At 43.2% G+C, this 26,668-nt stretch overlaps 2 protein-coding genes across 22 annotated transcripts in view; one reads left to right on the top strand and one right to left on the bottom strand.

Annotated features, from left to right (window-relative positions):
* The first annotated feature begins 354 nt into the window (after nucleotides 1–354).
* Nucleotides 355–26,668, top strand: part of LOC6533458 (potassium voltage-gated channel protein Shab) — a 58,302-nt gene continuing 31,988 nt past the window's right edge. For 5 of the 21 annotated variants that reach the window (XM_015194541.2, XM_039374646.1, XM_039374638.1 and 2 more), the window contains exons 1-2: nucleotides 2,073–2,219; nucleotides 2,736–2,920. The gene's annotated coding sequence lies outside the window, so the exon portion shown is untranslated. The other 16 variants (XR_005561291.2, XM_039374644.1, XM_039374643.1 and 13 more) reach the window with 9 other exon arrangements.
* Nucleotides 20,617–22,742, bottom strand: LOC6533460. Its single transcript, XM_002094135.4, has 2 exons — nucleotides 21,261–22,742; nucleotides 20,617–21,075 (listed from the first exon to the last, which is right to left on the bottom strand). The coding sequence occupies exons 1-2, from the start codon at nucleotides 22,672–22,674 to the stop codon at nucleotides 20,984–20,986; spliced, it is 1,506 nt and encodes a 501-aa protein (XP_002094171.2). The 5' UTR covers nucleotides 22,675–22,742; the 3' UTR covers nucleotides 20,617–20,983.

The raw sequence follows: 26,668 nt of genomic DNA, 5'->3' as shown, positions 1-26,668 counted from the left end.
TAATTTGTTATTCATGTGTACTTATCATTGTGATAAATTTTGTTGTAAAAAGTTTCTGCTTACTTAACATTAGATACTAATTATACCAACTAAATCAGTTATTTGTTATTCATGTATTCTTATCAATATTATCTGTATAATAGCGCTGTATTTTGGAGTGAGCTATTTCTCTTTAAAAGTTTTTTAACACCCGTTTGCTGTAGTGCTTCTCCCAGACCCGCCGCCCCTGGTGGCTTTTCGAAACGCCGTGTGCTCATCGGCCATCAGCTGGTCGAGAAACTCACCACGGCGTCGGCGAGGTGTCGGCAGCGCCGGATCCGGCTGCAGTGGCAGTGGCTCCGGCGGAACGCTCTCAAAAGCGCTGGGCCACAGCTGAGAACGGACGTGTGGTGGGTGGCTTTCTGGCGGCTTTCTGGTGCCTGAGGACTCGGTTCGGTCGTGTGTCACACGGCGTATACTTAACATTGGACGCCTCGTTCGGTGGACGTCGTGTGCCTCGTGTTTGGCAGGCTGTTTTGTCGGTTGGTCACTTGGTCAGTTGGGCAGTCAGTCGGCGGCTGGCCAGCAACTGTTACCAATCCGAATGCAACTACTGGCCTGGCGAAAAGGCAAAAAATAAGAAGAAAAAAAGTGTGTGTTTGTGTGTGCGCGGAAAGTCGTGAAAAAATGCCAAGAAGTCAATGAGGAAAAATTAAAAATTTCGAAAATAAATCAAGTGTGACAAGAGAGAGATTTGCGAGGAGAAAGCAAAAGAAAGCACAAATGCCGAAACGTCTAATCCGAAATCTAAAATTTTTAGTGACGCGTTCAAAAGTGCAGAAAATGTGGCCATCGGAGTCAATCAATTGATTTTTCTTTCGAACAGAAGCTGGTGCGGGAAACTCCAAGAATTTGTAGCTATTTTTTTTTTGTTTTTGGGTCACAGGACATTAATAATGCTAAGCCAGCATTTTGGGGGCAGTTGTGTCGCAAAAACTACAAAGACTCATTTGTCGGGGTAACAAAACAAATTGCCAAACGGGAGTCAAAACACCAGATCATCGAAGCACCGAAAAACAGGGTCATATGATTGACAACGGTTAAACGGGGGTTGCTAGTTGGCGTCAGGCGGGAAAAGTCTGCAATGTCTGAATAGACCGAATAGTCTGAATAGTCGAATGGTCTGAATAGGAAAAGCCAGACAACAGACGCGGCGTCGCAATAATCATAAAGGCAATAACAACACGGCCAGCGAAATCATAAATTCATGTGCCAGCGATTGGGGCTTCCTGGGGGGTTAGGGTTTCAGTTTCGGTTTTCCGGGGGGTTCTACTCTGCTCAGCTCTGCACTGTTGTTGTGTTTTGAACTGGGGGCCAAAGTCACCCCTTGATTATTCATTCATGGCTCGTAATTAGCCGAGTAGTTGCAGTTGCCTGAATTATTTGGCAGCCACAACGCAACTTGGCCAATTAGTCGCTTAAAAGATTACGAACAAACACACACACACACAAAGACAGGTGGGCACAGCACACTTTTCGCTTGACTAAGGTCAAAAGTTGTCTTTCTCTCTCCATGAAGACACACCGCCACCACCCCCTCCCAAAAAAAATTAAAAAAGAAAATAGAACCCATCTGAACTTGATGCTGTCGCTGAGGCTGCCGACGCATCGCGAGGCTATGGCGGCTATTTTTAACAAAAAAGCACGCCCGCACGGCCAATAAATTTAGCCAGAATATGAAAAGCCAGCGAAAAGGAGGAAAATCAAAAAGGAAAACAGAGAGCGAGATCGGAAAACATATAAGTAGGTGGGCCTGCGAGACATTCATATTAATTAAAGTTTGCAAGTGAAAATCTACTTTGAAAACTTCAAAACTTATTTCTTTCGGGGCGGAATGTAGTTGTCAAATCGCACGCACAACAGGGAAAACAAACCAGCGGGAGAGAGGAAAGTCCCAAATAAGAGAGAGCGAATTTTCCGAGCCAGCGGCAGCAGAGAAAGTGAGAGAGAGAGAGAGACAGAGAGCGAGAGAGTGAGTGAGAGAGAGGGCGCGAGAGCGAGGCTTTTCCAGGAGGTTTGGGCCTTCCAAAATAACACATTCCTCGTACAAAGGATTGGCTTCGCATTGACATTGGAAGCTTCTCGGTTTTCCGCTTTTCCTGCTGCTCGAGTTTGGAGTTTCCCCGACGCTTTCAGTTCGTGGCTAGACTTTGGAGCGTGCTGTGCTTGGAAAAAACTGTGTGCGTGAGCAGCGGAAAATCGGAAAACGCCCCCCATCCTGTCCCCTCCACCACGCCGAACACTCTACACACCGAACACACACCGTACACACACACACACATTTACACCGCATTTTCCACAGGCAGGCCAAATGTGTAATAAAATCGAAACAATGGAACAGCAAACAAAACAACAGAAAATATAATACCGAATTGAAGTTCATTTGAATTGTGAGTGTCGGGGCCGCAAGAAAAGTGTTTTCCCTCGGTGAAGTAAGGCGTGTACCACCCAAATACACCAAATACGTACGCATACAAATACAGACGGGAAAAAGGAAAAAAGCTAAAACAAAAAAAAGCAAAAAAGCAAAAAAAGGCCCCAAAGGCAGACAGATAGGCTGGCGGAAAAGAAAAGTCCGCACTAGGACTGGCATTACCATAATGCTAATGCGCCGAGTAAAATAAGTGTACCATTCAAAATTGCAAAACAAAAAAAAAAAAAAGTGTAAAATAATATGAGTTTTCTTTGTTTTCCAGCGCGTGTGTGTCTGTGACAAATATTTTCCCTAAAATACAAATTCTCCTAATACAATTGGAAAATGTAAAGTAAATATATTCCTATGCTATAACAAATAAACACAAATCAAAAACTTAATCAAAGCTTAAGCAAACCCCTAACAAAACCTTGACAAGACGCGAGTGAAGTTAATACTCTTTAGTTGGTGAGTAAAAGTTATGTACTAATTTAAGTAAAATGCAGTAATTAGAAGGGCTAGGAAATTGTGCAGCATATTTTGTGGTAAATTCAGTAAATGTTATATTTCTTTGGGGCATTTATTGCATACTTTCCTTTATGAATTTATGCTAATATAATCAATAGCTTGGCTCGTGCCGCACTTTTCGCAACTTTACGAGTCAATTAGCGTTTGTAATTTGACATGCTACTTGCTCAGGTTTTCCACAGTTCCACAGTTGGAGTCCTTTTGCGTTGGGCTTTTAATCGGCCACAATTATTCGAGCTGCGCAAACACATTTCCCAGGTTGTCAAACGGCCTTAATGGCACCTATGCGGCATAGCCCCGCCCCCTTCCACCTAGATAAGGAAAATAAAAATAATATAATACTCATGCTAGTTGACAGACAAGCCAATAATCAAGCGATGTGGATGTGTCGCAAATATTGTGATAAGGCGGAGCGTGTTCGCCCCTTTTTTTTGTGGCCTTTTCACCTGCAGCAGGGAAAAGCGGGGAAAAGTGGGGAAAGGCGGCAATGTTTCGGTACTTTATGGGGAAAATTCTTCTGGGCGAGGCTGGGCCATAAAATATACTTAGTCCAAACATTGTTCGCAGGTGATAAAATTGCTTTAGATGTGTAAACAACAACAGTGCACGCTTCTTAATGGTTTGCCAATTTTGTTTCCGTGCTCAGAAGGCGTGGCCCACATCCAGACCAATTTTGGCCAAGTGAAAGCTTTCCAAAGGGATTGACAGGATTGCTGGGCTTGTCTGGAGCTAGTGAAGCGGAAAAGCCTGTTAGCGGTATGGAAAAAGCAGTAGGTGCACTCAAACACTCTCGCATAATCTGCAAATCAGCGTATGCTAAATTGGAAGTAGACAAACATGTTGTTCACCCGTAATAAATTAGGATTTAAATCAGTGGCTTGCATATACTACTAAAATGACTTATAAATAAACTGATTTTGATTGGTTCTTAATGCTTACTATGTGACTTCATTGAAAAGTACCAACTCTGAGTTGAAGACAAATTGCAACGCTTGCAATGAACCAAATTAGATACAGAGCTAGCACATTTGTACTTATTTGGCTTTGTTATGATCCAGCCAATATCTTTGACTGCCACTCAGCAGAAAGTTGATCCTGAAGGTTGTCCATAAATTTGGACTTCGGTCTGCGCGCTTGTACTTATTTATCTTTGCACAGTTGCCAGTTAAAAGCTATGAATTGTTCGGGCTGTCGAAATAAATACGCGACCGTTGCAGTCTGACATTTTTATGGCAGCTCCAAATTATTCAGCACAGCAATAGGAGCAGCACGATGCTGAATGAAAAATTCTACGGTGCATTTCTGGCGCATTTACCAGCAGTTTTTCCCAATGTAAATTGCGGCTTCAAATGTATAAATTGTTGTGGCTTTAAATGATTTGTCCAGCTATTAAGTTCTTGGTATTTCACCAAACAATGAATATGGTTGAAGAATGAGAGAAAGTTTGCCTGTAGTTGTTAATGTTCATGGCCCATTAGGTCGACAAGTTGGGCTTTTATCAGCGTTTGCCAAGTGCGGCATCGCTTATTTGGCCCATTAAAGTTGTTAACTGGATTGGAGGCCACCCTACTAATCCGCTATCCATCCGTTCGTTTATAGTTTTTTGCCTGCACATTAGTTATCCCGGATGTGCTTTTTTTTTCGTCCTGATGACGTGCATACGCCAAAGTTCTGGCTTATCTCGCCCCTTTTCCGTACTCCAGACCTCCGGATTGTGTCCCTGTTCCCCGGAATCCACCTCCTTCTCCATCTCCTTCTCCATCTCCACCTCCACTTGAGCGGAGTCAGCGAAGCGCGCTTCCATTCATGTTTGGGGGCACATAATCAATATTTGGCAAGCAGCCGAATCGCATATGACAAACAGCGACAGGCCCTAGAAATACGCGATATACGAGTATGTACGCTATATGCTGGCTGGTATTAGGGTGTAAGTGGTGGCCCATGGAGGCCCATTGCCAACCCATCAGCAAAGTGCATCAGCCCATTGAATCCTGGTTGAGTGGGCTTCTGATGATTTACAAAAACGGATTTTGTTTTTGCCAGCGATACCCTTTTGCATAAATAAAGTAGGCAGTAGGCAGTATGCAGTGGAGTTGATTTGCTGGTAAGTGCTGCATTGAGTTGGGAAATTGTTTGCTGCGGAACTAGGTTAGGAATAGGATTTTATGTCGCTTTTAAAAGACTTGAAAATGGCTGTATGAGTTAGGGTATCTACGATACCACATACTTTCCAACTTCACTGCTTAAATCCGCTGTGGGCATGGCAAATCAACTTCTTGTCGTAGTCGCGAGTTGAGCTTGTGCTTTGTGCAGCTCCCCGAGGCGATAAAAATCAATGGCAGTGGCAGTCAGCGAGTCGCAGGCTACGGATATTATTGCCCCGTAGTTTTTGGCACACATGCAATGCCACTCCTTCTCCTCCTCCGTCCACTTTCTTCTGCTTTCTCCGTGGAACGGTGTGGCGTGGGAGTTCAAAAGTCGCCGCTCTGCTGACATGGGCCGCAAAGTGCATTCTGCCTTCAGTATTCCGTATTCTGCATTCTGCAGGTGCAAGATTCTGGCGTGGGCGTTACCCGGCGCTCAGACGACAACACAATTGGATTTAAGGCAAGATGTCAGAGAAAATCGCCGAAAATCGTGGAGCAGTCAAAACTTTGGGGCTTGTTGTCCTCCTTTCTTTTCTTTTTTTTTTTTTGGTCTTCCACCGAGCCCTGTTTGTCAAGGCAGAGCTGCCAAGAAAACGGCAGCGAGCCACAAATTTTCCCTTTCAATTGGAGAACTGGAGCGGCAAAGCGGGTCAAGACGGGTAAACACTTGTGCAGTGAGAAAAAATTTGTATTAGAAACAAATGTACTTAAAAAGAGGTGCGATTGAAACTTGAACTTGGATAAGTGCTGATTTATAATATATTTAAGATGGGTAATCGTAGATGTGTTATCACTCTTTATAAAACGCCTAGGACTCCAACGTTTAGGGTCGCAATTTTCCTCGGTGTATTCAGTTTCCTGCCAGGCTGTCACAGACTTCTGGAGCCTGTTCCGATTTCCAAGCCGAAGCCTGCTGGCTTATTTATTCATGTGCCTCCAATGGATTGCATTTGCCGCCGAGATGGAGTGCCAATTGCTCACGCCTAAGGAATTACGCATCGATTTCCTGAGCAACGCGGCGTATACGCAATGCGATTAATCTTGGCCTCCCAAAACGAAGCTCATTAGCATGGAATCGCTGAGCGGGAAAAGAACGAACTGTGCAAGATTAATTGCGGGTCGTGTTCATCTTGGCTCCACTTTTTTTTTTGGCCACTTTGAAGGCGGCCGCCACTTGTTTTGGCCTAAGTGCCAGCACATTTATGCTAAATGGCCAGCCAAGAAATGTTTGCGGCAACAACTTGAAACTAATTGCCTCTTGACTCTTCCTTTATGTGGGTGGCTCGATTTTACCGCCCACTCATCCATACCATTTTGTCCTGTCTGCCGGGTAATTGTTCACGGAGAACTGCACTTAAACACACAACATTACCGGGAATGTGTGGCAAAATGCTCAAATGCAATTGCTTTTGCGGCTGTGCCACGATGTGCGATGTGGTACACCTCTAATGACACGGCAATGGACAGAGAAGACTGCAAATGCCACGGGCAAAATAAATATAATGCAGAAAATAGAATGCAAACCGAGAGTAAACTTGCTCTGGGGACGGAAAGTAAAAGGGTAAAACAAAACTTTAATTAGTCTGAGAGCTATACTGAAATTGATTGTTCACGAGTTGAAGCTTTCAGCTTGGAAAAATAGCACAGAAAAACGTACGCAGTTAAACGAGTTTCCACAAGGAAGTCAATAATTAATTACTTGAAAACTAATGATTTTTGTATATTTTATGCGCAGTGGACTTTCATACTGGAACGGTTAATTTATTATTTGCTAATTACTGTTTGCCTCAGCTTATTAAATATCCTGATAATTACATATAATTGATTTGATGACCCCAATCCAAACTCAAAACAATCCTTAAGTAACTTGCCTAAAAATAGGTAATTAAAGGCCAGGCAAGTAATTATCCTGATAATCAATCACCGCTGACTTCAAGCAACTTTCATTACGAAATTAAACTCAGTTTCATGGAGTGTAGTTTCTGGAAATCTTTTGGCTGCATCCGAGCTGCCACCACGACTTTTCCAGTAAAACCACGCTTTTCCGCTTTTCTTGGCGGCTGTAATAAGGGGGGCAAATGCCAAGGCTGCTGCAGCCACCATTAGCGTCATCATTATCAACGAAATGATAATGAAACTTCATGATTGTCTCGGTTTTTTCCCCACCACCCAAGTGATAAGTACCTAAACATGAGTTTTCTGCACCCCACTCACACTGGGGCATATTTCTTTTTTAATGGCGTCGAGATTCAATTAAGTGAACCCCTTTCTCTTGTCATTTCTAGAAATTAAAAGAAAATTCTGCTGGGAAAGTGGGCGTGGCATGGCTGCCTTGCGTATGTTTGTGATATCTTAATAAAGTTAAAAGCGCTGGCGCTTTTTGTTCCAACTTGTTACTGTCATCTGCACACGATTGTGCGAAGACATGGGAAAAAGGCGAGGAAAATGTCGGGGAAAACGGCGGGGAAAATGGCGGGCTCTATGGTTGAGAAAACCGGGGCAGAGGCTTCGAGGACTTGGCGCAAAGTTTTCGCTTTTTGCTGGCGACATCCTGGCCTGTGCGCCAGATCAAAGCCGCTCAAGGAAATTGAAAAATACAATTTTGCACTCCTTGGCGAAGCGAAGGCTGGCAAAAAGCACCCAGAAAGAAGTTTGGGTGCACAAAAAAGCACAAATCTGTGAGGCTGAAACAAGGCTTAAATTTCGTGTTAAAAATCCACCTTACTCCGTCCCTCCTCGTCCTTCTAGGATAATGGTCACGCTTTGTGTCGCTGCCACTTTTATCTGCACCGCCGTTGTTCACTGTTGTTTTACGTCTCACGTCTCCTGCGGCGCAAAAACGGAGGAGTTTCGGAGGAGCTGGAGGAGCTGGAGGAGCTGGTGGAGCTGGTGGAGCTGGAGGGGCTGGTGGAGCTGGTGTAGCTGGTAGAGCTGTTAGAGCTGGGAATGGAAATGTCTACGGCAATGGCTTTTACTCCACGGGTTTTTGGTCCTACTGTCTTGGTTTATTTATGGCACATCTGCTGCTGCTTTTCCCTCGACTTCTCCTTCCACAGCAGCGGATGTGCAGCGTCATGTGCTCGATGGGGGGCACAGGTTGGCCCCACTAAGTGGAAAGCTGAAACTTAAAGTTGCCATGTTACATCCTATTGCTATCTAGAGTTTTTTAAAGCACCTCCTCAATGGCTTTAATTGAACTTATTAAACATTAAAGCAATGAAAAACTTCTAGCATTGTATGAACAATTATGTGAAACTATCAGCTATGCATAATGAACGCATTTCATGTTAAACTTTTCACTAACTTTATTAAATTACCAACTTGGTGGTGAAATCTCTAGTGTGTCTTTCAATTCATGATTATTTGATGAGCTTGGCGGCAAGCAACTATTATTGTAATTACTATTTTAAAGTTAAAGCAATGAGAATTGCTTAAATTTTAAGGGAAGATAAAAGCGTATGTAGTTTCACCAACTATTTAATTTGATTAAAGTTGTTCATTAAAAGACATTTCCAAGCTCCACTGTACCGGTAGTTACTTTGCATGCATACGAGCATGTTGCAAGTCAGTTCTGCGACAATATATGGTTGCACTTTAACTGAAAGGACGCCGGCGAAAACTAAAAGGGAAATGCGCCATGGGCAGCTCTAAAAACACACACACACACACAAACACACACAGTAGCACACGGCCGCAGGTGACTACGAGTATCTGTGTGAGTTGCATGGTGAAGTGACATGAGTATCTTGTATCTGGCCATATTTGCACTCAAGGTGCGGCACCACGGATGCAGATACAGGAGGATGCTTCCTGTTGCTGCATGGCCAGGGGTAAAAAGAAGTGAGGCGGTCAGGGTGGCCACGAATAATTAATAGTGTCTGAGCCCGGTCAATGTGTGCTAACGATTCCAGTTGGCTGCCTGCAACGGTAACTCGAGCTTTTCCACCGCACGCTTTCCACCGCTCTGTGTGTGTCTGTGTGCCTCTGTGTGTGTGTGGCTGTATGTCTCTGTATTTGTGTGGGCATGTCCTTTACTATTTAATGAGCACTCAGCCGCAGGTTTCTGTGGGCGTGTAGATACGAATATATTCCCATCCTGCGGAGGATTCTGCCAGTCACCGTTAAAATGGAAAATGCGGGGTTTGTGGAAGAGCGGGAAAATCCTCGCCTATTTTCAGGCGCCTTGAGTGGAAAACTTGGCTGCTCTGCGATGCTCCTTCTTCTGTAATTTTCTAAATTTACCTTTTGGGTGCATTTACGGCCGTGCGCTATAAATAACTCGCACAGACGTATCCTTTTTGTTTTCCATGTTTTTGAATTCATTTCGCTAAGAGCCTCGTCATTTTTTTTGGCGTATGCCTCCCGCTGATAATCCAATTGAATCATATGGATTTCCTGCCAATAAAATTCCAACTAAAATCAACATAAGCACTCGCGGCGATTGCAAACAAATCAATAAAATTTAAATGTTTATTTGAATTATAAATATACAAATCAGTTTTTACGAGCGCTTCCATTGCAGTCAGTACTTATCGTAAAAATTATGAAATTAGTATGTTTACAGGAATGCCAGAAATGATCGCATTTCCCAGTCGAGTGATTTTTCATGATGAAAAACTTCCGCCCAGAAATTCCCAATTTGTTTGTTTGATCAGTGCGATGAGATACAGCGGCCGAAAGCTACAAACATAAATATTAATATTGCGATTCATAAAACACGTCCAATTGCTCATAAATTGCTCTGCTTTTTTGTTCGTATTTGTTACGGCTTCATCATCATTAATCGATGTACACATTGCCAATTCCCCAATATGCAAATATATACTATTTGCTGCCGGGCAAAAGGCAAATTACCGCCACTAGACATAAGTTGGCTTAGCCGCAAAACGAGCGGCTTAAAGCCAAATCCCAAAAGGCATTAGGTCTAATAGGCCCACTACTGAAAAATCCAATTGAAATGGCTCAGCGCAGCACTTAAGGCGGTTGTCGCAAAAAATTTCTATTATGTGGAATGTTTATGCGTGGTGCTAGATTAGGATCACTTATTCTAGGCAAAGCACTTAAAGTAAATTGGTCAATGTTAACTATTCATTAGAGTTAATTTAAAGTTTATTGGTTCAACTTTATTTTATTTTATTTTATTTTTAAGAACATTATCCTAAGAACATAGCCTGCTGCGCATAAACGTGCTTTCATTAAAGCATTACCCCTGTATTTGCACATCTACAGACTTGTTTGAGTGTGCAAGTGCCTAAGTACGCGAGTGTGTGTGTGTGTGTGTGTGTGTGTGTGCTGGCTGTATCTGTGTGCACCGCTCGAGAACACTTGAGGCTTTAAGCTGCTGCCATATACTCACACTCGACGCAGTCATCAACAACATTGACGTACTTATCATTGCCGTCATTCGTGACGCTTGAAAATGTTCTTCAAATTTTTGGTTGATTTTTCCCATATTTTCAGTTTTCCTTCTTCTTCATTCACTTTTCTCCGAGTGTTTGGCACTCGAGTGAGAGATTATCAAAAACTGTTTACTCTGGTCTCGAGTGCGGAGCTGCCAGTTGGCAGTGGTAAGGTTTTTTCTCCACGTTTTCCCATCTTTTTGCTATTTGCCTGTGGATTTCAGCCACATGTCCTGACACTTTTTTCAGCTCACTTGCCACTGACAGCCGCCGTTCAACGCCCTGCCTCCTCTCTGCCCCCTTTGCACATAATTTCCATGAAATTGATTGACAATTGCCGCATTTTGTGGCACATTTGCAAAACAGGCGACCGCCCGTGGCGCGCTGTATCGATTAGGCCACGGCAGGATGCACGATGTACCACCGGACACGGCGCTGAGTTGAGTCCTGTCAACTGCCCACCCCACAGGACAGGAGCCTCCGATTTCAAGCCCCCGGGGTCTGGAGTGCCAGCCCCTTCTCTAAACTTTAATTAAATTGCCACGAACGTTGCGGTGGCGTTTCATTGTTCCTAGAAAACTTCTTTTCAACTGGGTCGTTCTATGATGAAATTCAGCAATACAATAGCGATATTAATAATATTGTTCCTAGACTACTTGGCTTCTTTTAAAAATATTTTTATGAATAAGTCATAGTGAACTTACTTCTGTTATTCTAGCAATTACACAGCTTTTGGAACTTCGTGCCCGTCTAGTGACCTACAATTGTTGAAAAGCACAAATTTTGCATTCCCAACAGTTTCATATTGCATTTTATGTGTTTCTTGCACCCCAAGGAATGTCACAAATTTGTGTAATTTGCGCCTGCAAGTAGGCAGCACTTTTTGCGCTGCAGCTGGCACTGAAACGCAAGCCAAGGGATGTGCGCCTAGGACCCTCCAGATCCTTCAGTCTCCCGTTTCCAGATTGCTGCAGATTATCTCGTTGTAACCGGGCTGTCAAAGGACTCAGCCAGGCAGGAGCAGAAAAAAAATAGGAGAAACAATTACGTGCAGAGCGCGTGTGTGTTGCTGAGCCTTTTGCCTGGCTGCACTCGCAGCTTGACTTTGGCCATTGTTGTCCTTTGGGGCGCTGGGTATCCAGCGACAAGTTGCATCCTGGGGATCCGGGAGACATCTTGATGCTCGCATGCAAAGCCAACTCCATTGTATTCCGTTTCAGCGCTCTCGACGGCAACAACGGGCATTTAATTGTGCAGTCGCCAGATGACAGATGCACTCCAAAGCAAACTCACAATCAGGCACTCACACACACGCACTCACACACACTCACACACTCACTCACTCACACACACAATAACACACACACGTTCAAAGGAAATAATCGGAAAATGAAGAGGAGCTGTGGGCAAATGGGTTGCATAAAATTGAAAATTCCTTGGGCAATGTAAACAAACTGCAATTGTTTGCTCTTCCCTCTTTTGGCTGGAAAATTTGTTTCTGGTCCATTGAAGTTGGTTTCATCTGCTTCATTTGGTGTTGCAAACAGGGAGTTCAGTTTTGGAAAGAGCTAGATACAGGGTGTAATACTAGAGGTAACAAAAAAATATTGTGGAAATTTTATTCACAGAACTGCTGCATTTATAAGAGATATTTTCATTTGATAATTTTAATACACATTGCAAATAAGTTGGAAATCCAAACTAAATACCCAATAAATCCCCAGATTATCATCAATGCTTTTCTTATAATTTATACAGAACTACAACCAGGGAAATGTAAATAATGGGAAAGCGAGCTAAGCGCTAAGCACTGGGAATCTAAAACAAACATTTTCGTATCAAGTCGTACTACACAATGCGTTTGTCTTTCGGGGCGTCTGGCGGAGAATTTCCATTTATCAGGTGGTTTCCCAAAGGCCTATAAATAGCGATTGTTTTCAATGAGATTCCGCTGGCGCTCTCCGGCTCTCGGTCGGGGCTATGTGGGCCACATCGGCTATATATATATAGATATATAGCCGGCTATTCTGCGTTTACCGAGATGCAGTCACCGCGCTCTTTCTACTTCTCCTTCGCCTTCGTCGCGTGGGTTTTATTTTTGATTTAGCGAAATTGAACAAAACGCTGGCCACCAGAAATAAACTGTTACTCATGTCGCCTTCGGTGCTCGGTGTGTTTTTAATTATTTACAAGACAGATGTATAAATAATTTCGCATATTTAATTCCATGGCTGTCAACGCTGCGTATGCGCAATGCCCGAAGTGCACTTGCTATTCCCATTCCAATTTCGATTTTCTCGCTTTTCCTCGTTTTCCTCTTTGTTGTTGTTATTATTATTGTTATTGTTCTGGCCATTTACGCTCAACGACTTGAGTGTAAACAATTCGATGAGTTTGTTTATGTACAAACACATCGAAGAAGCCGGGACGTGAGTGTAGATAATTTTCCATAACGCAACGAAAGCTGTTTATAGTTAACATATGCTCCTTCGTTCAATCTTCAATCTCTTCCGATATTTATCCGCACTTGTGTACCTATATTTTTTTTGTATAATTGTTTATGGCGATATTTCGCGTCGTTCTTTTTGGCAAACGTTTTTCTGAAACGAAAACAAAAAAAAAAAAAAAACGTTTATTTTCACAACGAGGAAAAGCTCATTTTCGAATTTATCGCGTCGGCACACAGCAACTATGTTAGATGGCAACGAATGCAACGGCTTGTCCTGCTTCTATTTGATTTTCCTCGCATTTTCATCGGTGGCGTCATCAATTTCAAAATGTGCAGCTGATAAGAGGCCTGTGGTGCGGAAAATGTGTGCCTCGCCAGCGAGTTTTCCTCTCGCGCATTTTCCATTAATGCCCCGCCAGTCGGAGGGAAGGTCATTGTGTCCGCTGGCTGCAACTTATTTTGGTCGACACACCTACTCGCCAGTTTCCACCGCCAGCACACAAAATTTGCACTTTGCCGCATGCGGCGGCGAATTTATTTCCGTTTAGATTGTGTCATTTTGGTAATTTTGGCCCGCGCTGCGTATACGCAATGTGTGCAATTGCGGAGGCGGAAACTAGCACCTCGCTAAGTGTGCACTGTGTGTAAGTGTGCACAGAAAGAAATAGTAGTGAAATATAACTAATAATAGTTCATGTCATATATTCATATGTAGCTTACAATACGTTATTATCTAGCAAACCCAATTAGACCCTGACATCGTATAATTTCCATTTTGTGAGCCACCTCCATTTTGCAATACTTATGGGCAGCAATTTCTCTTATTGCGAATGTCGAGAATGATGGAAATGTCGCTGGCTCGGGTGAAAAGCTCATGGAATTCCCCCGTTAATGGCACCTGCCAACAGTCATCTGGCCAAATGACACCTGCTCAATGTTGAGTGTTCGATGCATTGTTGGGGCTTTATTGATTTATGTGGTTCAACCACTAATGACGTCATCGCAGGTGGCAATAAATGACAAATAAATTGAGTGGCAGCCAGGTATTCTTTCACTTCTGCAAGAATTTCAGACTGTAAGCGTAATGAAATGCGAAAGCCATTCAATGTGTATTAAAAACGATCTAAGCTTTTGCACAATTAAAAGGTAAAAATGGGTATAAAATATTATATTTGCTCACTAGGATAATAAAGATAATATTTTAAATGAGAGCAAAGCATGCTGAGTGCCAAATAAACGAAAAAGTCCAATTGCCATTCTTTTGTTTCGCCAAACAGCTTTTCATTTCGGCACCAAGTACCCCAAATGAAAATCTTTTGTTTATTCAAGAGACAAACCTCTTTTTATGCCCCCCGAAAATCTGCGAACCCTACTGACACCATTTACGCTGAATGGAAGCGGACACTGGCCAAAAACGCGTTTAAACATAAAAACTTAATTATGTGTCAAAAATTGTTGCCGCCTCGTTAACGCAGTGTTCAACATCGCGGCCACGGGCGTTTAATGTTTGTGCATACACCAACACCCCCCTCTTTTGCCATTTTCCGCCCAGAATTTTCCGCATGAGTGTGTGAGTGCGGTGGAAAGCCCTGGCTTGGCCAGCAAAATCGGCAAACGACCGCAAACACAAACAAAATAAAGCGAAAAATACAAAACTTAGCGAGGACAAAAATGAATGGGTGATCGCATGGGTGGCGGGGTAAAAGGGCAAAGGAGAAAAGGGGGAAAAGCGGGAAAAGTGGGTGGGGCTTAAGGGAGGTGGCGGCCAATAAAAAGTAGCTGTAAAATGGCCTTTACGGCATCCAACTACACGAATTTATGGCTCTGCTTTCGCCGGGTAATGCGCAATTAAAACTGCCAAGTGCATTACATTAAATTAAAATTAAAAATGAAAATGCAATGACAACGCAATCCCGTGGCCATGATACATTACCCGACCATGGCATTTTCAAGTGCCCAGAAATAAGGAATATTAAATCGTGTACGAGTATGTGGAAAATCTCAAAAGAAATTTCCCAGTCGGCAATCTGACCAATTTGCGCCACAATTTACAGTAGATTTCGAAATAGCAAAAGTAAGTCGCTAGAACCGCAACTCATAATTAAAACAATGCATTTATAATACAAATTAGCCCGCATTTGTGCAATGCTCAGTAATATTTTAGCAGCTCATGAATAGAAAAGTTTACTAAATTGCACGCTTGATGACTTTTACAAGTTTAATTAACTTTGCAATTATTCCAGGGGCTAAAATTCATAATTGTAAAAAAAAACTCATTGTGTGAAATGTTATTAGTTTATTCCAGTTGATGTGAATACAAGATAATGAAGTAGCAATTAAAAGTATTATTCTGATAAACATTTTCATATAAAACCAATTCTAAACAGAATCATTTTCTGCAATGCATTTTAAGTCATGTTCATGGCCACTCTCCATTTCTCGGCGAAAACATTCCTATGGGGCCAACGCTGCGTATGCGTTATTCATGCAATTCATTCATTGCTGGCATCAGCTGTTCCCCCCATCGATTCGCCATAAACAATCGAATCGAGAGGAAAACCAATTAAAATCATGCGTCGAAATGTGCGACCACTTCTTGAGTGGGAGTGGCCAGAGGGGGCGGTGGGTGGCTGGGGTTCGGTGGGCGGTGCAAAAGGGGGGAGGCAGTGCGACAACACCACAAATAGCTGGCATCGAGCATCGTCAGCTGGTCCATAAAGTATTTTGGCCTGCCTACGCGACCATTAATGCTGTAAAAGCATTGCGACGACGTCTAGATATGCAAAAAAAAAAACAAAAAAGAAAGAAAACCGAAACGAAAATAAACTGAAATTGGTTCATTACTAAGCGGCTGGTGAGGGGGTGTGGTGAATGGTCGGTGAATGGGTGGTGAGGGGCTGGCCACCTTGACGTTGCTGCTTGAACTCGAGCCAAAGAACTATTGAAGGGTGTTGCGAAGGCCTGCGGAATCGGCGGTGATTTGCACTTATTACTAATGGCAATTTTTCCATTTCCATGGAAAACATTTCCTCATGCTGCGGATTACAACAAATTGAGATGCCCTCGAACATGTTTTCTCTATCTGTCTAAGCACATAATCCAGATAAAATGTTTCTCTTTTAATATCTTTTTTAATTAGATTTAAATATGGTACTTATTTTGATTTTTTAAATTTAATTACGAGGTTTGGATGAGTTCATATATAAATTTTCCATATAAATTTCATGTGCGCATAGTTTTAGACCGGCAATTTCCCATTTCCCATTTCCCCCTAAACGATGAATCATTTTCCCAAGCGATCCTTATCCGTTTGCATTATTCCATGAACAGTCACTACAAAGTACAGCGAATTATAGTTTTTCTCTAGAATTTTTGTTCTTGCTGCTGTTCGCACGTTTGCGATATGTTATTCCCGTTGTGTTTGCCACTCGAGTGTGCCACAAAATGTGATTGATTAGGAACGAATTTGGCCCGAACGGGGCACAGCACACATGAAACATTTCCGAAAGTATTGCTGAGTATTTGCATCTGGCCGCCTGGCGAAAAGTTGCGGAAAATGTTTTTCCCCACCCGGGCATGTGACCGCTACGTCATGGGTGGCGGAAAATACACATATGCATACACCCCGGAAAAATATCCCCACTTCTGACGGGACATCAAAAGCCAAAAAGGCAGTTGGCAATGTCGAGGCAACTGGGGGACTTAAACGTTTGGCGCATTCATGTTGTCGGCGCGGACATGTCACATTCAAACAACAATGTGTACATTAGGAACGATTTTCGAATTCGGCATATCTCCTTGGCAATTGGCCCAGTTTCTGTGGGAAACACAGCGACAAGCCAAGGGCCTGGATATGCGGCACGTGGAGGACGCAGTGGAACATCTTGTCCACAATTAGGTGTGTCAACTGCAATTAGAAGTGATGCCTCAAGTAGAAGATTTCTATACGCAGGGCTTTCTCATAATAAAGAATTCTGAAGCAGGAAAGCTAAAGTAAAATTCGATAAACTCGAATAGTTCTTTGCCCAAACGAAATTCCATGTTACTTATTTTCTCTTTAAATCAACGATTTTCCATATAAATGTCAATGTATCTCAAACAAAATCTTTTCGCGAATTGCCAGCAAATTGCCATTCAATGCTCTATTTCACTTGGCTAAAAGCCCAAGCCAAAAACTGAAACCCGTCATCTGTCCAAAGATTCAAATACTAAAAGGAAAGTGGGAAAGCGTGCATATAAGCGAAATAGATAAGATTCAGTTTAAAATGGAAATAAATTAAACAACAAAACACCATATTAATAATAAGTTAAGGAATAAATTCTTATTTCAAACATATTAATTTGTTTACCTTAACATTATTTTTCCAACATGAAGACGTATTCTTGTATTGCGCTCACTGAAAATTATTTCGTTTTTTTTGCGAGCATCTTTCTAGACCCCATTTATTTTCACGTCCTATTAAAATTGATTTAAGCCACTCTATGGATTACCAATTTCGACATAAATGTTTGTTAGGCTAATAAAAGAGTGTAATGTTCAGCCACAAAGCTTTTAGATAATTTCTTCACCTATAAATTCGCACGTTGTGTCAGTGATTATTTAGAGCTGAAAATGTGTTTACGGAAATGTTAAATGGGCGTACATTAAGCAAATTACTATTAGTTTTCCTGAACTGCTTACTTTTATATGGACACTAATGGCCAATGGCTTAATAAATGCTCGTACTGAGGCAAATAAAATTGTATAATAAATTATTTCATTGCTCAAAAAAGAGAAACGCTGGTATGGCCAACTATTATTATATATTTCGTAGAATCACAATTAAATGTTTTGCCGCCAGGCATTTAAGTAGATACTTTGGCCATCAAATTGATTGGTTTTCTTCTTGATTAAAAAGCCAAAAGTGCTCTTTACTCCTGTCAACAGCCAGTGACGAAGTTATAGCCCCTCACGAGCGACCTCTGACCCCTGATAATAAATAAGTGTGCCGCAGTTTTTGCCGATCCATCGCCGGCTCCAGTCAGTCCAGTTTTCTGTGCCAAAAATAGCAAAACCATATTAATTTTTGTTTGCTTTGTTTTGGTTTCTGTTTCTGTTTCTGTGTTGCTTTGGCCACCGAAGCCGCCAGCAGGCAGGAAATGAGAATTGAATACAATAAAAATCATTCAATAGTATCACTCGGCCCCATTGTTGTGCCGAATTAATAATGGATAACAATGGATAGCAGTGGAAAGCGGAAGCCCAAAAGAAGAAAAGCCGAAACACACACTCTACACTACACACACAATGGTCGCAATAAAAAGGCAGGAATGCGGAGGAGACAAGTGGATTATGAGGACAGGATGAGGTTGATCCTGCTACCCGAAACCGATCCATCCTTGGTTTAATTAACTCCCGACGTGATTTTCCCTGTTCTCGCAGTGCTGAGAAATGGCCAGAAGTAGTAGTGCTGGAATGGGCCATTCAATTCCGGTGGTCAGGGGCTCGTAATTTGAAGTTATGTGCGGTCTGATGTAACCAACAACCCAACAACCCAACAAGCTTCCTCGAGGTCCTGCGAGAAATTTCCATTTAAGCCAGCAGCAGAACGGCAAGCAGAACGAACTGAGTTTTCCCTTTCCAGCCATAAATCATAAACAAAAGGCAGCATTTCGGATAACAAAAGGCTGGAGAAAAAGTTTAGAAATTTTGGCTTTAAAAATGTTTGCAGTTCGAAAAGAACTTAGTGAAAGGCTGGGGAGAGCTCTGAAAACATTCTACTGCTGCTCAGATGCAAAACAAACTTCCTCGAGGAAATTCATAAACAAGAGGCATTAATTTCCGAGCAAAAAGCTGAAAGAAAAAGTTGGCAGTCAGCTTAAAAAAAGTTGTAGTTTAACAAGACATTTTTATGCAAGAGCTGCGCATTTAAAACTTCTAAGTTAAACCAATTAACTTAAGACTTAAATAAATAGTTTCTTCAAAAATGTGCTATTACAACACAATCCTTTAAGGATAAGTAAGGGATACCCTTAGATAAAAGAAGACAAGGAATAAGTGAAGGCGAATTACCTTCTGTCACCGAGCAACTCGCAGTCCCATGGCATCAGCAGCACAGAGTATAAATGACAGGTCATAGGTGATAGGTGGGATGCGGAACGAGATTTAAGCCTGGCAATGTGGTGAAATGGGCTTCCTTGCCAGTGTCCTTGAATCAGACACTCGAACTCGACCGCAGGCAACGAGCAACGGGCAACGGGAACGGCAATAACTTCCAGCTGCGAGGTGACCCCAAACGGGTGAGAGGTGCTGGTGGAGATGGTGACCTCGTGGAGTGACTGCACCTTCACCTGTCACACGGGCGAGGAAGCGCAAACGAGCCTGGGTGCACGCGTACCCAGCTGGGAAAGTGGAAAAGGGGCTCTCAGATTGCCAGCTAGCCAACTTTCGTGGCATTGGTCACAGCAGCAGCGATGGCAGCCGCAGAAGTACAAGTAACACGGCACTAGCGCTACAAAAACTCACTGAGAAAAAACTATTTAGGCAAAGTGTGAAGAAAGACTTTCTTAACATAAAAAAAATATTCTTGTTATCTATTGATATATATTTGCAATAATTCCAGCTTATAATTCGGTTTAATTTTAATATCTACGGTTACAAAATTTCCCTTCCCGAAACAAAAGTTCCCTGAAGTGTAGCGACTGTGAAAACAGCGAAAACAGCGCTCGTTTAGCAGAGTTGTATCCTGTTTCCAATTTTCATTCAGTATCCCAATTCCACGCGCACTTCGTGGGAGCACACACCACCCACTACAGGCCACCCGCTACACACCACACACCACCCACCGAACACCGCCCACCACCCACCAACTTACAACCCAAAGTAGGTCGTGGCGTCTGTCCTTGCCGCGGAGCGAAGGCAGGCACAAAGGCGAGCACGACGAACAAGGAGCTGCAAAAGGACGAAAAACTTCACCTAACCTCATTACGAGTTTCCCTACGCACACACACACACATATACAAACACACACGCACACACAGCAGTGATGACGTCATTGGTTGAGCTGTGTGCCTTCGCCTGCTCATTCGTTCATTCGTTTGTAAAGGCTGCGCACGAGGTGGGTGGCCTTTGGTGGGTGGTGCAAATGTCAGAGGTTAGCCCAGAAGTGGAACTACCTGTAAGCTAATTATGCATTTCATAAAAAATAAGTAAATAGATATTTTAAAATATTAAAAAATAAATAATTGCCAATGAAATGCTCATAAAACAATTCACGGGCGGATCAAAGGATCTAAGCAAATGAATGGAGCAATTTCCCTTTTGGGCTGGAAAGGACCTGCGCACTAGACAGAAAAAGAGAGCGGAGAGAAAGAGAGAGAGTTATTGGAGTTGTCGGCTTTAGATGTCCTGGAATAACCAAAAGGACAACAACAAATTGCAGTAAACAGTAGAAAAAGTAGCCAAACGTTGGGAGATGGGCGGGATTACTGGGCGGTATAAAAGAGGTGGGGCTAAAAGGGGGGGCGGGGTAAAAGGGTATCATGCGTAGCGGCTACTGAGACATTGGAAATATTACTATACCTTACGTGCTTTTATTGCTCTTCAGCTACGCGTACCATTTGCGCCCCAACTTCGAGATAAATGTGTGTATATATGTATAATTTTTGAATTTTATAATTTATATTTTTATTGTAACGAGTCCGTCAGGTGAGATGGAAATTGCGCCAGGATACTGGCCAAAGTGGATGACAAAATCTTCACTAATCCCATTTGAATTTCATTCGTCTGCGAAATGGATTTCATTTTAATTTCGCATTAAGCAAAGACAAATCCCTGCAGCGGCTTTCTGCTATCCAATTTAAATGCGTTCGCAGCTGATTTGCATGCAAATAAGCCAGATTTTCCAATACCGACACAACCGAAGGACGAATATCCTTCACATGCGTGGTGGCACTGCCAGATTTGGCAAACAAATATGCGGGAGTGTCACGGTTCATCGCTTCGTCGCTCACATTGTAAAATAGATAATTACCATATCGATGGGCTATGCGGGCATATTTCAGTTTGTCGATTGCGGTTTCTATCTGACTGATCCATGGGCCAATTGAGTCTCCGCTCAACTAGAACGAATTTTAGTTGGTGTTTACTATTGGCAATGTTTTTAACCAGAAGAAGACTAAATAAATTGGTTAGGCAACTTCAATTTAAATGGGCGTTCGAAAAAGGGGGCTTTGTATCGAAAACAATGATAGCAAACAGTAAACAAGTATAAAATATACATTGGGTCAATGGGGCCTCGCCTTACCCCTGCTTAGCATTGGATCCAGCTCCAATTCGATAACCAGCGACCTTCCGTGGTCCGCCGGCCCCTTGCCATCCCATTCCTTCTGGATGCTGGCGATGTAGCTGCTAAATTCCGAGGCTGTAAAGCGGTGCTGGTATGGGAAATCCACGCTACGCAGGTGATAGGGGCACTTGATGTGATAGACCCAGCGACGCGGGTAGACCACGTCCATGTGGTGCCTCCCGCAGTCGGCCAGGAACTCCTCGATGTCCTCGTACTGGCTGCGCACACCGATGAAGGATATGGCGCGCTCCAGCGTGACCATTGTCTCCGAGTCCGAATTGAAGGCCAGCAGCACGGGATCTCCACGAAAAAGTTCCTTCTTGTCCGGCCGATTGCAGGACTCGCGCAGACTAAACAAAAAAGTCATCGGCATGTGGTGGAAACGGACGCACTTCATCAGGCGGCCCATGTGCGTCAGTCGATTCAAGTCGCCAGAGTGTCCCAGCCAGCGCAGCACGGCAAAGAAGACCTCCATCTCCGAGTTGACGCCGATTGTGTCCTGGCGCAGTATCATTTCCAGAATCTCCACTTGCAGTTGCAGAAAATGTGGACTGCCCACCAGGGCCAGAAAGTATCTTCTCAGCCGGCGCACCATCGTCTCGCAGAGCTCTCCTAGCGCAGGTTGTGGCTTGGCCTCCAGATAGATCAGGAAGGCACTCTTTTCGCGCACCGAGTCACCAGACAACATCCTCCAGATTTCCTTCTCCAGCAGGCTTACGCCCAGGTGGCGGGCTACTTGGAGTGCGGGCACCAGCAACTCGAAGGCGGGCAGCTTCTCGGTGCGCATCCACTCGTAGGCGACCTCAAAGCCGCGGGCAGGCACCTCCTGCTCCAGGAACTTGAAGCGGGTTAGGCGCCAGTCGCGACTACCAAACCACACCGAGAAGCACTTCAGCAGGCTGGGTATGCACCTGAACCTGTGCTCTCCGATCCGAATGCGGGCCAAGGCGCCATGGTTGCCCTTCATCATCTCGGCCACCACTTGCGGTCCCGGTTTCTTGGGCGGCACATTGAGGAGCAAACCGGGAATGGGTTTCAACTGCACGTAGGAGAACACCGAGCGCAGCGGCACCTGATAATCGTTGTCCCTGAACGTTTCCCAGTCGGAGTACTCCTCATCCGTGAATGTTCTCCACAGCAGATCCGCCCGCTGCTGCTGTAGTATTTTGGCCCTGCACTGTTCGAAGTCGGTGGTAGTTCCTTTGCCGGTAGATGTGCTCTTTGTCTTGCTCTGCTTGGACTTCTTTTGCTGTGCCGGATCCTCTTTGATCTTGGAGCTCATATCGTTACCTCGGGGCATTGCTTTTCCTTCAGAGACAAGCGTTGTGGTGGAGATCAAGCTGGAGGTGGAAGCACTAAGTCTGGACTCCATAGTTACTACAAATGCACCCTAAACTGAGAGATGGATGTTATAGGAATCAAGGCCTACTGATACTGAACCTAGTGAATGCCTTCCTCTGTTTCTTATTTATAAAGAACACGTATTTTTCCCTGACCTCTAATCAAGTTGCGGATATTTTCATTTTTCGAATGAACCAAACAGTGGGCGAATAATTTTGTATTTTTAAATTTTCCTATTGGCTGCGGTTGGGTACAAGTCTGTGAATTGACTTCCGTTTGTGCGATTCAATTTGGCAGCTCCTCGTATTAAGTAGCCGCCACTTTGGCCGCTTGGTTTGGAAAACGTTTCGGCTTCTGCTTTCCAGTCGTTTGGTATTATTTTTATTGTTTTGAATTTCAATTTCGTTGCGCCAAGGACGTTGCACGAAAATTAAAGACCACAAATATGCGCAACACTTTCGCGCCACTTGCGCACGTATACCCGCCATATTAAAGTGTGAGTGGTACGCGGCGTATACGTGATGTGTGTTCCAAGCATTCCCTGCTTTCTGCTTCCCACTTCCCGGACTCTTCCGATTTCAGGGTTTTTCAATTTCCTGTTGCTTTCGTGCATTAAGCCCCTTTGGAAGGGCATGTGCCCGAAAACTAATCTGCAAAAGGTACATTTCATATTTGTGAATTAATACTCTTGGTTTTCTCTGAATGGAAACTGCTTTAAAGATGAATCTGTGAAGTGAGCTTGCGCTGCTTTGAGGTCGTCAGTGTCCTTGGCATTATATACAATTTGTACTTGGCTTTATGTATTCGCTGTTGGTTTCTCCTCTTTTTATTTATTTTTTTTTTTTTTTGCTTTTATTTTCTTTGGCTTGCTGTTTCCCCGGCGGCGGTGAGATTTTCCCTCTTCTCCACGTTGCGTGTTCTGGTTTTTCCAGATCAGTGCCTCGCAGCTTGAGCCATATTTTCCCCTGGCATAATTGCAAGAAGCGAAATCCTCTAAGTGGCAGGATATGGCTGGAGGAGCAAAGGATGTCGCCGTCTGAAAGCAATTTCTTTGGCTTTCAGCTGGCCAAATGCCAGGCTCCATATTTCAAACTGAAATGGTTTGCATTCTGAATTATCCAATGACCTGGTCACACATTGTCAATGGAAAGTGTGACTATATATTTAAGTTATCAACATAAATTGTACAACCTAATACTAAAATATAGAGTTCATTATTTATTTCAACCGGCACACAAACATTTATCTTTAATTTAAGAATATGCCAGATAGCTAGAAAGCTAAGATATCAATTCAACTTTCAGCTGGCCATTTCAATTGGGCAGGGCTTAAATTTGCAATTGAGTGGCAAGTCAAAACTGCCAATAACTCAAAGAAAACTAGCCTGCCTTTCCATCAATTTGCTCAGTATTTTGTAAACAAACGATCTGTGTTTCACGACGTCACCTGAATGAGAAAACAAGAAAAGCGAACGAAGACGTACAGACTGTTTCGTATCTGTGCATCTGATGGATAAACAAATTGGCTGCGTGCGCTCATCGATTTTTATGAGTTCAAAGATTTACTTTCTGCCGCATTCCAGCACAGAAATCCCTGCACCGAAAATCCAATGTGCATTCGGATGCCAGAAGCCAGAAGTCAGAAGGCGGGGAAACAAAGGCATATACCCATGCGAAAAACAAAGAGCAAAACAAAAATATTAATGGCGTCATTTGTCGAACACAGAAAAAGGCCCCGCCGAACGAAGTGCAGAAGAAAATTTGTTGCTTGCCGGGGAAACGAAATTTGCGGAAAAAATAACAAAAATATTTGCTACAACGAATGGGAAGTGCTTTATCGCCTATGTGTATTTGGGGAATAAAAACAAATTAAACATAACTATAGGCAAGGTAACATTTTACAGTCTAAAAACATTTTTTGGCAAAATCGAAATGCAAACTTTGAATGCCTATATATTGCATACATATAGAAATAAATCAATAGTAGGATTAAAAACTATTCATTACGTATTTCAGAAATTGTGGCATTAAGTAGCAATTATTTCGCTATTAAAAAGCTTTCAGCGAGGAAATCTGGTTTAGTTTCGGCGAATTTTAATTTTCCTCTCAAATGAGCCTTTAAAAACTAGCGCTTTTGGGGTCAAAAGCCAAACACGTGCTTCGCCAAAACATTTGGCTTTGGATTTAATTGCAAAAAGGCACGCGAATTCGCCAACGATTCCGAAACGCCCCCAGGAACTCAATCTCAGTCCCAGCGGGTTCCGGCCAACTATTTTCGGATGGCCAATTAATCTTTGGGCAGAAAACTCACTGCGTGCGGTGGTGTGGAATTTTAAGCGATTTGCTAGTCATTATTTATTTTCCTTCGAGATCGCCGGGTGAAATAAATCGAGCCAAAAATAGCATCAAAACAAGAACTTGGCCAGCATTGAACTTACATCGCCGACGGAGGTGAGACGCATCGAAATCATTTATCATTATTAGGGGACAGCGGACATTTGAAACATTCATGAGTCGGTTAATGCCACAGACTTGATAAATGCTCCGAGTCTTGGAATAAATAAGCAGACGACGAGAGAGTCAGCCGAAGTTTCGAATACTCTTACACAAGGTAGAGATATAAGTACTATAAAAACAAGATTTACACACTTGTGTGTATGTTTGTATCTTCTCTATTTACACTATGTCATTGGGACTGCATATATTTATCAATATCGATTTTGATAGCTGCAAGTTTAGCGGAATTTCCAAAATCACTAATGTGCCCATCTGTGGGTGGTAATAGTCTGAAGAAATAATAAACCCCTTTGCAATAGGCCAATCGAAGAGACTATCAATACTCGATTCGAATTGGTATAGCCTGCATTATTTAGCTTCCCACTCCTGCTAACATCTAAGACTTACTAGGCCAAACACGCACGACTAACAGGTTGGCAAATGCACAGCGAGAAATAACTGATACTCGCCAGGAATATTTAAAAAAAAAACATAGAAATAACAATGATAACAATCCCTTTTAAGGTACAATTGCATGCACTGTCATGGCAAATAAATTGTGTATTTAGCTACCTTTATGAGTTGCAATTAAATCATCGAAATTTTCGCTACGTGCGCCCATTGAAAGGGTGTGTGCTGCGGCCATAATCGAAAATCAATAAGGCGACTGGCACATATGAGGAATATGAGTGGCCGCTGGTAGACCGTTAACGCTAACGGGCAATGGCCCAAAGTTGATTATGAATATTTGATGTGGTCCGTCCAACTGCGCAGTTGACATGGCCAACAGATGAGGGCCGTAAAGGTAACGAACGCAGTGCAGCCATTAACCATGGTGTGCAGCAGACAGCAATTTGTGCCGGGTTAATGACACCTACTACTACTACTACTCGAACAACACGGTGCCTGGCACACCCGGTTGCCATCGATTTTGGCCGAGGAATTCAGATCCCTGGGATCCAGATGACGCCATGTCGGAATGCAGGTCCTCGGGGCTATAAAGCCGCGTAATACCCAATAAAAACAATTAAGTTAATACACGAATGCCCCGGCAAAGTGTGCTCTCCCAGTTTTGGCCCCTTTAGCAAACAGCCAAGTGCAGCGACGGAGTGAAAGTGAGAACCAGCACCCACCGACACACAGAGACCCCAAATGTTAGCCAAGGCCAAGTCAAGTTGGTCAAGAGGCAGAGTAAGAAGAAGCAGCAGTAGCAGAATCAGCTTGCATGCCAGTGGCCAATAAGTCGCCGTGGCACGCAAAAGAAAGCCCCGAAAAGTGCGGGGCAAAGTCAGAGGAAAGCGGCGAACACAATTAGAGTAACTTGCTTAAATTTACAGAAAATGGAAAGTACGCTGCGGAGACGTGAGCGCTGCTTTCACACTAACTTTCTTTGAGCGCCCCTCGCACATTTTTGTTAGCCAAATAAAATTAGAACAAGACACTGAGAGAAATAGTACGAGAAACTAACAAGCAGTTTCCTAATTGCAAAGCGTTGGACAGAAATAACTTTTAGTGTGACCAGCCTCCACA

This window comes from Drosophila yakuba, chromosome 3L, assembly GCF_016746365.2.
Source record: "Drosophila yakuba strain Tai18E2 chromosome 3L, Prin_Dyak_Tai18E2_2.1, whole genome shotgun sequence".
NCBI classification, from domain to species: Eukaryota; Metazoa; Arthropoda; class Insecta; order Diptera; family Drosophilidae; genus Drosophila; species Drosophila yakuba.
This window is presented reverse-complemented; position numbering and strand designations above follow the sequence as displayed.